At 30.4% G+C, this 13,346-nt stretch overlaps 1 protein-coding gene across 1 annotated transcript; it reads right to left on the bottom strand.

Annotated features, from left to right (window-relative positions):
* Window positions 1-3,257: 3,257 nt before the first annotated feature.
* LOC107860207 lies at window positions 3,258-5,663 on the bottom strand. Its single transcript, XM_016705480.2, has 3 exons — window positions 5,193-5,663; window positions 4,128-4,318; window positions 3,258-4,011 (listed from the first exon to the last, which is right to left on the bottom strand). The coding sequence occupies exons 2-3, from the start codon at window positions 4,206-4,208 to the stop codon at window positions 3,439-3,441; spliced, it is 654 nt and encodes a 217-aa protein (XP_016560966.1). The 5' UTR covers window positions 4,209-4,318; window positions 5,193-5,663; the 3' UTR covers window positions 3,258-3,438.
* Window positions 5,664-13,346: the final 7,683 nt, after the last annotated feature.

Below are 13,346 nucleotides of genomic sequence, written 5' to 3'. Positions count from 1 at the left end.
GGTTATAAAAACTTGTCATCAAGAAAATATAGAAACGTACCATTTTTTTAAAACAATATTCCAATAAGAAAATAATACCAATATTTGGGGCCTAAAGCAACGGTTTCACTTGCGTCGAACAGGGTAGCTCCGTCCGTGGAATTGGAGTAATACGTGCTCGCGGGTCCGGGTAATTAGACAGATAACTGAGAAGGCAAATGATTAACCTTTTTTCATCATGACCAAAAAACAAACTAGTACAATGGGTATGCTTTTGAAATAACAGATGTTCCGTTAACTTTTGAGATCAGAAAATATTCCAGAAAAGGGGATATTGATCATGATCATCTCAGTATATTATTGCATAGAGAGAAGCCTTTATTTATTTGGATTGAGAATCTCATGTTCATTTGGTGGCAGACAAAACTATAGCAATTCCTACTCAAACTGTTTGGTAGGAGTAGTTTCCATGTGGTTGGTGGAAAACGACTTACGATTAATTACATAATTTTAAGAATCATCTTATTTGCTTTTTCTTCTTTCTTTTTTTCCCATCACATCGTCCCATTTAAGTGGAAATAATTAACAAAGTCTGTTTAGATCAGATTCCTTAAATATATTATCACAAATCTAGCTAGCTCTCCAACCTTTTTATGTTTGTTAAATCACATCCAAGTTGGAGATTATGTCATAGATGAAGAGCTTTATTAGTACAATGAACCTAAATAATTGATCATCAATAATATTTATCTTCTTCTATTTGTTTATTTAATAATGCATTTCTGAGATTCCTTTTGCTGTGGTTTTCCATTTTGACATACAAGTCTGGTTGTCTTACTTCTTGAAAGTAGTTGATAAATGTCAAGGGTTGAAAATACCTTAAATTTGATTTTACAAATGAAAACGCTGAAATTATTAATGACGAAATTAACAATGCGTAACTGAAGTAGTTTCTATTAAATGACTCAAATCCTCCTAAAGTTTTCTGAGAAATATAAAGGTAAAATCATTTTTGAAAGGAAAAGAGATTCAATGGAAAGGAATTTAGATATTTACTGCTCCCTTGACACGTCCCTTAAGGATGTATTTTACCAAATTAGTCTTATTAATTATGCTTTGAAAATATAAATTTGAGTAAATATAATTTGTTTAGTCATTTAATATTGAGGGTAGTATTGAAAGAACATAACAAAATACTCTTGATTTCATCAAAAGGGACAACTAAATTGAAACAAATACTTTTAGAAAGAGGATCAGCTAAAACGAAACGGAGGGAGTAAGTGTTTATCAGTCTAGAAATTATAAGCCAGGCTGATAAATTTGTTGTTGACTAATTTTACCAGCATTGTGATATTTACAACAACAACAAACTTAGTGTATTCTCACAAATTGGGGTCTGGGGAGGTTAAAATATACAGAGTTCATATCGCTACCTCCGAAAAAGTAGAGAGGTTGTTTCCGATAGATCCCGGCTTTGTGATATTTACTAAGCACATAAATATAACGAAAAAGGATCAAAAATACCCCTGAACTATTTGAAATGGATCAAAAATACCCTTCATTTATTTTTTGGCTAAAAAATACCTTTCTGTTTGATTTTTTGGCTCAAAAATGCCCCTCCATTATGTTTTAGTCCTGAAAAGACCCTTCTCTCTAACGGAATGCTACCAAATACGTCACGTGAATAAAAAAAGTCACTTGATCAGTTAACGTCAACATATACAAACAAAAAATTGCTTCATTTACTCTATCTAACCATCAACCCATTTTTTTTATTTAAAGACCCAACCCCACTCATATTGAAAAAAAATGCGGCTTAAGGGGAAAAATATTGAAGAATTTGATTGCTTATTTTTCAGGTGATGGGTTCAAATATAGTGGATTGATCAAGGCGAAAGATGAGGAAGCAATTAGGTCCTTAAATTGTTGATCCGAAAGAATCAGATTTTAATAGGGTCGACCCTAAACAATTGGATCCTCAAATAGTTGATCCGATTTTCAAGAGCTCGGATTGCTACTGGATATCCTATCTGAATTTGCCTAATAAGTAACCTGATTGTAGTGAGAGAAATGATAATTCCGAGACGAAATTGGAATTTGAAGAGTGAAAGTTTAGTGGCAATGCAGGACAACCACAAGTTAATGAGATCAAGAATTTCTCAAGTGAGTCTCGTAACTTTGAAAATGTAAAATAATAAAATATAAGGCGGTGAAAGGGATGATATGAGGAAAAAAATTAAAGAATTGAATTTTGCCTCTTGGTTCGGGTTTTTTGAATATGGATCGGATTGAATTTTTAAATAGAATAAAATGGGTTGATTTTTAGGTAGATTAAATGGAGTGATTTTTACGTGTATGCTGACGTGGACTGATTAAGTGACTTTTTTTATCTACGTGGTGTGTTTGGTGGCATTCCGTTAGAGAGAAGGATATTTTTGAGTCAAAAAATTAATGGAGGGGTATTTTTGAATCAAAAATTTAACGGGGGTAATTTTTGAGCCCAAAAAATAAACAGAAGGACATTTTTGAGCCAAAAAATAAACGAAGCATATTTTTAATCTATTTCAAATAGTTCAGGATATTTTTGACTCTTTTTCGTAAATATAATAAGATTACTTACCCAATCACTGTCATATCATGCACAAGGATATAGGGGAATTTTTAGGGACCTGATGAAACTTGCAATCTGCAGGATCAAGTTAGAGTCGATTATTAGAAGAAAAAAGGTATCGAGTGAAACCATCGTTGAATTTAGAGCATATTTGCAATTTGCCCATGTTATTTGGAAATTGCTTATTTTGAAAAGCATTTGTCAAAATAGAAATAACACTTTTGAAGATCGTATTGTTTCTATTTGATTAATTTATTTAAAAAGAATATTTCAATATTTGATATGTAGATTGTGTTTTAACCAATCTTTTCAATAATTATAAGTAGAAGCAGTAATTTGTAGCTCTTTACTTCTGTTTCTATCATTGACCAAACAATTTAAATCTCCCTCTCTTTTTTTTTTTTTTTTTTTTTTTTTTTTTATCCACACAAAGCTGGGTCAACAAGGTATGATTCTAACAAAGAAACCTTCAAAGAATTGACGTGACACAGAATTCTTTTGTAGGACAAACAGAGAGAGATTCCCCATACATCTAGATATTTTATGAGCTAATAAGTACAGATACAAGTAGATAATTATCTACGTATCCAAGAACTCAAATCAAAACAACTTTAGATGGCTCTTGAATCCCAAAAATGCCGTTAGCGAATTAAGGAAAGAGGAGCAATGATACCATAACGGAGAAACAAAATATAATCATACTAAACATTCACACAAATTAAATCACAGTAGTCATCAGTAGGATGAAAGTCTAAAATCTTATCACACCCCACTGATCATCAGCTCATGATCGATAAATAATCGTTTCTTTTATGATTTACTAGTACTAGCTAGTAGTACTTTTTTTCTCAAGTCATATTCAAACTCAAAACTTGAAAAAGCCAAGGAGGATTATTCAATGAATCTTGTGATCTATATTGCTGATCTTCAACATTTTGATTGCTTTGTGACGACGTTCTTCCACCAAGCTGGAAATTACTGGCAACGGGTAAATTCTCAACTCCCCATTTATGGCCTCCATTTAGATCGACATTCCTCGGATAATTTCTTGCTAAATTTGTCGTAGTGTGTTTTATTTGGCTTGAATTAGCTGATCCCGTTGAATTGGAAGAAGAAAAACTTGGTGCTGAATCAGAATTATTAATAGTTTTTTTTCTCCTGCGGTTGTTATAACTTGACAAGCCTAAAGTCAACTCCAGTTCAGTCTCATCTTCACCAACAGATTCTGCAATGTGCTCTTCACCACTTGGCTTTATTTCCAAGTTAATGCATTGATGGTTGGCCTCCTGGTTTGAGTCGAAATTAAGTTGATGGTTGACCACTTGATGATCTTTTGTGACTTGCTGCGGCTGCCGGCTAGTACTCGACATGTTTTTCATCAGTAATTTTTGGGTTTGATATAGACGATGAAGTTCGTAGACCTGACAAAAACATGTAGTAACTAATTAACATTCATGCATCATACAAAATTCAGAGTCAGTTGATTCAGAATTATGGGAGATGTGAGACTTAGTAGTGCTAATAAATAATAATTTACCTGCTCTCTAAAGATCTCTTCGTGCTTTATCATCGCCATCTTCATGTATTCCTTATCATATGGATTGATGAGCTTCTCCATTTTTTAAAACTGAAGAAATTCTGATAAAAAGACGACGAGGAAGAGGAAGAAGAGGAGGAGATGTTTCTTCAATTAGACTCAATATCTGCGTAATTGGAACGTATTGTTACCTAAAAGAAGCAGAAATTAGGGTAAGTTATTTATTGAAAAATGAATAAAGAAACAGTAGCCATTTAATTGTGATAATAATACAAATAAGTTGATAGACGTCAAACGCTACCAGCTAAGAAAATATCAGGCTTCCTAATTTGTTGCACAAATTTCTCATGACTGAAGGAGATTAATGCAGTACCCCTTTTTTGGCATGTATGATTTTGTTTGTTTTTATTGTTCGTTCTTTTCCATACAAATTACTGTCAATTTGGGCCACACCAACAATAATAATACTAGAATTATATATATAAATCAACTAGATATGTCCTATTATATTGAGCATCCCATGATCGATATATGTATCACTGTCATAAGAACAGCAATTAATATTCTTGTAAAATTAATTAAGTACTGCATATATTCCAAGAAAATACAGATTTTTTTCGACAAATTAAACTATTCTCTTTTGCCGGTTCTATGTTATAAGTAAGTAGTTTACATCATGCCACATGCATCTCTGCCAACACAATGCTTATCCTTGACTGGATCTTCACTACTTTTTTCTATCCCTTTTCGTTATTTCATTTTAATTTTCATGTGTTAGGTTATTAGGAAACCTAACAAATTAAAAAGAAATTGCTGGCTATTAGTTATCAGATAAAATATTTTAGAATCTAAATCAAAGTTTGTTATTAGATAGATCATAACATTAACAAATTAACAACTAAAGAAATTGATTGTTTATCATGATAAGTAAATTATGCATGGTATCAAGGAAGAAAAAGCGAACAAGAAAATTATGTTTCTCTTAAAGTATGATTAGCAAAATTAAACACCCAACACAAGTAAGATAATAAGTAGAGATTGATTATATTGAGCGGCTTTAATTACCTGTAACGACGTATTATGTACGTAGTACTTTTATGAAGAGAAGAGAGGAACTTTTTGTGGAGCTTGCAAAAACCAAACTCTCTTTATTTTGCCTTCACATTCCCCAGTATATACTGCCAAAGTGACCACCCCGAAAGATATATATAAGGAAAAAAAATATATTAAAAGAGAAAAGAATAAAATAGTATTATTAGGACTGATGAGGAAGAATTTAAGATTCTCATTTATCACACAGAAATCAAAGCAAATGTTGTTGCATTTTTGGAGTTTGGAAGAAAAGGAGAAATAGAGATAGAGACTAGCTAGCTAACTATCTAGGGGGGAGGGGAGGGTAGTAGGGAGGAAGCATGCCAAACAAATCCAGTCCTCTTAGCCAATGTGGTTTGAGTTTTGTGAAAGAGATGCCCCCAGACAAGTCCAGCAGTGCACACCATATTTAAACATTTTCTAATCACGATAACATATTAACTTAATAATATATAGTTGTACTGTCATATAATGCAAACTAAGGGGGAAGATTAATATATACCCCTCCCTCTCTCTATAGATCACACCACAAAGCTGAGTCTGGACTTGATGATAAAATCAGAAATTTTACAAAAAAATATTTAAAATTTAATATATGCATATAAAAAATAATTTGACCTATATATCTCATATAATTTTTTGATAAAAAATATTTTTTGATTAATTACCCTTCATTATACGTGACTACGCTAGTAAATGGAGGTCGTTGGGCTCGGGGTGAGGGAGGGATTAAATGCAATCATCAATATAACAGCTTAGGAAGGAATCACATGCACTATACTACTAGTACTAGAATACAATATAACCTTATTTTGTTATATACACAGTTGTCTCAAACTTTACCTTATATTCTACTCGTAAAAGAATAATATATAGTCGTATCTGATATTGTCCCCAATCCCCATCCATTCTTGTGTGCTTCAAAGATAGAGAAATATAGGTGTCAATCACCTGGCCCGCCGACAATAGATCTCATCTTGGCCGTACATTTTTGTGGGTACCCTTTCGTATACTCCAAAAGTTTTATCAACTTATCTTCAACATTTTACCCACATCATGCTACGCCTCAATTATTGTACGCATACCATCGAATATTATTAAACAAATCCAATAATGTCTTCTTTAACTTATGATTAGGATGTAGAAACCTTTTCTTTATGTTATCAATACCAAGTTATTACCATATTAATTAGGCTTGCCACCGATTATTATAGATTAACAAACAATTGTCAAATTATGTATATGCATTCTTAGTTCATGATTATTTATACTATATTAGGCTATTGCACTATTTTTTATGTTGATTATATAGCCAACGTATTATGAAGTTACTTATTATTGTAAATTTAATTTAACTTGATGACATAAATATAAACATACTAAGTATTAGTTTAATAGTATTCTTAATCTCCAGGATTAGTATTAATTACAAATATAAAATATTGTCCATTGATTCTAATTAACTGGATCTGATCCCTCAACTCCCCACCATCTAATGTTATGGACATTGAATACGACCATGTGATGAGCATCTTAACTAAATTACAACTACGTGATAATTGGAAACAAGGGCTTAGATTCATTGATTTTTCCATTTGATTGTTTATATATTATTAACGACTTTAGTTTAAAGTCACGTATACTATACGGTCTCGAATATATAAAAGCATGTGCACATTGATATGGCAAACTTGATTGGATGGATAGACTCCAATTAAATTATTTAGAGAAAAGAATAGTAGAGCTGGTTCTGTCTTTGTTGTGTTTTTAGCTGTATCAATTGGTACAGATGGATGATTATAGAACTAAGAAGCCAAAGATAATATTCCAATACATACACCAAGAATATATGGAAGGGAGATCGATGGATTTAATTAGATTCTTAACCATTTTCATTGGATATATGTTTAAATTATGTAAAGTTTCAGTGCCAGAGTGGTAATGGTAAAAAAAAGTTCAATTGAATCCTTTTCGACAGAAAATCACACAATTAAAGTAAAATAAAATAAAACTATAAATTATATGTATTAATAAAAATTGTCAAATCCCCCTAACGCAGGGGAAAGCTTCTAATTTTTGCATTTTTTATACTTTCTTGTTAAATAGGTTTCGCTAAAAAAAAACTATTTGTGGTAATAAATTCGTTAGATATGTTATATATAAGTCAGTGCGTGAAGAAGTCATTCTCTTAACTGCGGTTTAGTTAATGTAGACGAAAATAAAATTTTAGGGTATTGGTATTTGATACCAGGGGTGGAGCTAGCTTGTGGTCAGAGGTCCATTCAAATTTCTTTCGTCAAAAAATTATATTATTTATATATAATTAAAATTATTTTTATATATATATAATAAATATTGAATCTCTCCAATTAATTCTTGTGTTTACATAATATAAATTTTAAAATTATTATTTTTTAGTAAAAATTTTGACTCTATTACTGTACGTGGTATGATAAAATAGTAACATCATGATTGTAGTAGAATCCAAATTAAAAAAGAAAAAGAAAGATGCAAAGAATGTGTGTGTGACCATATAATAAAATCAAAACAACATGATAGCAATCAGATGGAACATTAGAGAGAGAGAGAGCAGAGAGGGACATTGAAGCACGCGTTGCCGGTTCAAGAAGGTGCACAAGTATGGGGGGCTGGTAGGGTCCTTTTGGGTTTACTAAAAGGCTGAGCCACGCCCTATCCCCCCCGCGCTCACCCTTCCTGTCACTTGGTCCCATCTCCCCCTTGCTTTTTTCTTTTCAATCAAAAACAATGGGCATCATCACATATATAGTACAACCAATATGAGATTACTTATATGGTGCATACTATTAATTCTGACCGCTTTTGGTGTTTCATAATTCAAAACATGACTATTGTTATTTCCAACTTGACCTTAGCTTGTTACTTACAACAACAGCAACAACAAATCATTGTAGTTATGCGGTGGGGGATAGGTAGGGTAGAATATACGCAGATGTTATTGTGGTGGGAGCTAGGTAGGGTAGAATGTATGTAGATATTATTGTGGTGGGGGCTAGGTAGGGTAGAATGTACGCAGATATTACTTCTACCTTTGTAGAGTAGAGAGATTGTTATTAATAGACCCTCAGTTCTAAGGAAGTGTACGAAAATAAAGCAGGATTGAAAAAAAATAACGACAACAAAATGACTAGATATAAAAAAAAAAACAAATGAAACATTATGTAGTAGCAAAAACAAAGAATAAGACCTTAGCTCGTTACTTGGCGTGGTTCAATTCTTAGTGGATATTCAGATATCACCTATATAGCTAGTAATAAAGCTAATAATCATAGCTCAATATTTTAGTTTTTTCAATAGTTTGTGGATTGCATAGGATTGGTATATAGGGCTATAGCCACATATACTAGTAAGGATATGTCATTTTTTAGTGCACGCAGGACATGCCTAAGTCATAGTTTTTGAAAGCTGATTCTTCGTCAACAAATTTAACAGTAAGAATAGAATAAAATTTACTTGTGTTGCTGAATGATCTTGAATTGAAAAGTTTGTACTATATTGGTAAAAGTGATTTAAGCTTTAGGTTGCAAGTTTAAATATTAGGTATGATATTTGATTTTTTCTTTTCTAATATCCTTATGAGATTGTCACTGTCTAGATAGTACATTAAGATAAGGCAGTAATGCTAGTACATTTTGTACAGCAAGTGGCGCATCATCAATTAATCTTTTTAGTGTTAAAGACCAAAGATATATAAGGATATTTTGTTGATGAATAAATGCTCTGTTCTAAACTAGAGAATCTTCATCAGCCACAAATATTTTCATAACTTTACAAAGAAAGTCCTGCCAAAAGTAGTATCATATCTTCCTATCTTTCATGAGTACTCCTCTTTCCCTTGCACTGTTTCATTTTGGCCCTTTATGCTCTTCTTTGTCATAAATCTACCTAAACATTGAAAATAGCAAAATATTAAGATCAGGCACCACTAGCCTTTTAGTATTAAATATCTTTTTTCCCAAATTTATATATATGTATAAGTATAAAAAAAAAATTGGGAAATTAAAATATTGAGTAGTTCATTGGATTATAAGAGTTTGTCTTGGATTCTCATGAAATCTTGTATTTTGAGGGTACAGATAAGCCAATAGTAAAGGCCATGTGTTTCTGTGTGTTATGAGATCACGGGTGTGATTATGAATTAAATGACAGGGACTAACTACTGACTAAACTTGATTAATATAACAATTAACTAGGGATAATGACATTAATCATAACATGTATACACGCTAGCTGCTCACACAACTCTATGTATGAAATGTCGATATTACCTCTGTGTTTATCTGTGCCACAGGAAATAAAGTGTATACTGTATACTTCTTTTTTCGGCTAAACATACTATATCAGTACTCCCTCCGTTTTATAATAAATGAATTATTAAATTTTAACATACAGATTAAGAAAAAAACAATAAAGACATAAATTTAACACAACTTTTCATTTTTACCCTTCAAAAAACAAAAGTTGACCTTTAATACCTTTTCAAAAATTAATTGATTGTCAAATCATAAGGGTAACTTTGGAAAAAAATTCAATGATTCACTTATTTTAAAACCCCAATAAATATCCCAACAATTCACTTATTCCGAGACAGAGGGAGTACTATATATAAACGCAAGGCCTGTTTTCAGTTGCCTGCTTACTTCGTGATTTTACTATATCGTTCCTAAGTAATTATTACATGATATTTACTTATTAAAAAAAATATTTAATAAAAAATAAAATAGACATTTATAAAGTGAAATAGATATTTATGACATGATTGTTTGAAAAAAAATTCCCAGGATGCAAAGAAACTTGAAGGAGAAAACCAGAAATTTCAGTTGTTTCAATTATAATTTTACTGTATCACCTATAATTAACTATTATGAGTCATCTAAGTATTTAAAAATTGATAATATTTATTTTATAAAAGGTGAAATGAACATAAAATAATAAATTAATTCTTAATGTTTTAAATTAATTTGACATCTTATGTGAGGTCACTTGAAATTTTTTCACAAGTATTTTTTTATAGCAATTTTGTTATATCACTTTTAATTAGTTCAAAACATTCTAATTTCACTATTTCAATCGTGATAGTTGGTTTACTCTTGAAATTATATCAGTGTCGTTTAACTTGAAATAGTTAAAAATATTATAAATTACAATAATTAAAAACTTAAATTACTTTAAAAGTCTAAACTCATCATCAATACCATAAAAGTTTAAACAAGAAGAGTATTATAAATTGCAATAGAAAACAGTTTAAAATAGTAAATTACAACGGCAAAAAAGTACTATAGATTATAATATTTAGTGATGTCATATTAATTAGGATAAAGGGATATTACTTGAAAATTACGTTGAAAGTCGTATAAATTTAAATTACAATAATTAAAAACTTAAATTACTTTGAAAGTCTAAATTCACTATTAATACCACGAAAGTTTAAACAAGAGTAGTATTATAAATTACAATAGCAAATATCTTAAAATAGTAAATTACAACGTCGAAAAAGTATTATAGATTATAATAGTTACCGACGCCATATTAATTAGGATAAAAAGATATTACTTGAAAATTATGTTGAAAGTCGTATAAATCATAATATACTAACAACTTAGAATATCTAAAACTATATATAACAAATCTAATGACTTTCACAAATATTAATTAGCGTCATATAAATTTAAATGAAAAAATAACAAATAATATCTAAAAAAAATACATAAATTTAATTGATGTTTTAAATTAATTTGACATCTTATGTGAGGATCACTTAAAGTTTTTTCACAAGTATTTTTATAGCAATTTTGTTATATCACTTTTAATTATTTATTTTGAGTCATTCAAGACGTACCAGTTTTGTTATTTCAATCATGATATTTGGTTACTATTAAAATTATATCATTGTCGCTTAAATTGAAATTGAAAAATATTATAAATTACAATAATTAAAAATTAAAATTACTTTTAAAGTCTAAATTCACTATCAACAACATAAAAGTTTGAAAAAAAAAGGTATTATAAATTACAATAGCAAACAGTTTAAAAAGTAAATTACAACGTTGAAAAAGTATTATAGATTACAATAGTTATCGATGTCATATTAATTAGGATAAAAGAATATTACTTGAAAATTACGTTGAAAGTCGTATAAATCATAATATAATTAACAACTTAAAATATTTAAAACTATATATAACAAATCTAATTGACTTTCTTAAATATTTCATTAGCAACATATAAATTGAGATAAAAAATAACATATAATATCCGAAAAGTAGCATATTGGGGCCGTGCTGCAGTTATAATATCTAGTACTTCTAACATGCAAGTAATTTAAATTATAGAGAGGATGCAGGGTGTGAGTGAAAGTAGGGCTTTCTTCCCAATACAAGTAGCACCATCATCCTTTTTGCATTTTATCAAGGCTTGAAACTATTATTTTGTTAAAGAAAAATATTTTATGTACCTGAATTTCACTGCGAAAAAAACTTTAGTTTGTCTCCAACTAGTGAAGCAGATATTCTCTTCTTCCCATATGGGGAGAAAGAATAGATGATGAACAAGTTGCCTTGAGCTTTGAGATCTACTATAGTATTGCTAATATAATATCTGTACTGTGCCTGATCACTTTCCTAACGTGGGACTATTTGCTGACAGGACTCTCATTACTCTGTTAATCATATGATGATTTAAACTATAAAAAGAATTCACTTTTGTAATTATACTGTGGTAATCTGCAATCTATCTTATTTTACAGAATATTAATTTATTTGAGAGAAGTACCTATGGTTCACAATCTAGAATCCACTAACTCGACTAATTTAGATTTTCACCTCGTAGGACCAGTAAAAGAGAAGATGCTCCCTACCAGAAATGTCTCCATTTCGAATGAATCTAAGAGTACTAATTAAAGGATGTGAATTTCAAGTATTGCAAGCTATGTATAACTCTTATGAGTCACTAGGATCAAGGGATTCGGTGGATTAATCCAGTAAAAAAAATTGGATTAAATTTATCCCAAATTTGAATGAAGGTATTAGTTTAAACCAATGTAGTAATTTTTATATCGAAATTTTGATATGACTTATCACATATAAAAGATGGGAAGCCGGTGAGATATCCATGTCTTAAACCAAACAACCTCTTAGGTTATTTCATTTTTTATTGCATTCTCCACTAAGCCAAACGGCCCGCCAAGAAAGAGACTCTCAGTTTAATATCAATAATTGTACAAAACCATTATAGAGGCAATATCATGAAATGGGTTCACACATAAAGGTGTGGCAAACTCGAACTAAAAATCCAACATGCATATATGGACCCCCTATGAAGGAGATAATGATATTATTGATATACATGAAAGGAAGAAAAATAATACTAGTATAGAGTGGGAATTAAGACAGTAGAGGCTCCACCAAACCCAACATCCTTATCAATCAAAATTTAGGTTATGATCGAACAGATAGAGGTAGAAATGGGATTTGATATGTATATCACAAAAAAAAGGAGTTTGCGTCACCCACTATATGACGTACAGTTCTACTTCTTCTAGACATCAAAAGGCAAAAAAACAATACAAAAACATTTAGAGTTGGTCTGATAGGATGTATTAAATAAAGGTATAACAAATAAATGTGTTCTTTAACTTGATTTCAGTTTGTGTTTATGTTTTTCTACTTTGGATATGCATAAGTAAATACTTAAACTTGTTTAATGTTGAAAAAGTAGACACATACGTCTTATATGGTATCCTAAGTGGCCAATTTGTGGCCTACGTGGCACCTTGTGTGCATTATGCCACATATGAGATGCTGTCTACTTGCTAACTTTATACAAGTTTAAGTATCTACTTATGCACATTCAAAGTTTGAAGGCATTTTACGTCAGCTGAGGCTAAGTTAAAAGCATATTTAATGTATTATGCCTTAGAAATATAATATAGGAGTATCTATTATTAATCATGGTATTAGTAATGGTAGAATGATTTTTTAGTCTATTAGTTATACGTCATTAGCTGATACTATAGTGTGTATAACTAATACACAATAAATTATAATATTAGCAATACAAGAATTATTATTTCATGGATAAGCACAATTA

This window comes from Capsicum annuum, chromosome 2 (genome assembly GCF_002878395.1).
Source record: "Capsicum annuum cultivar UCD-10X-F1 chromosome 2, UCD10Xv1.1, whole genome shotgun sequence".
Lineage (NCBI taxonomy): Eukaryota > Viridiplantae > Streptophyta > Magnoliopsida > Solanales > Solanaceae > Capsicum > Capsicum annuum.
Note: the sequence above shows the minus strand (reverse complement) of the source record. Positions and strands in the feature narration are given on the sequence as shown.

Coding starts and splice junctions, on each gene's coding strand:
- LOC107860207 (XM_016705480.2), bottom strand. CDS start 4,208: ATGGAGAAGCTCATCAATCCATATGATAAGGAATACATGAAGATGGCG. Junction 4,012..4,127: donor AAGAGATCTTTAGAGAGCAG/GTAAATTATTAT, acceptor TGTTTTTGTCAG/GTCTACGAACTTCATCGTCT.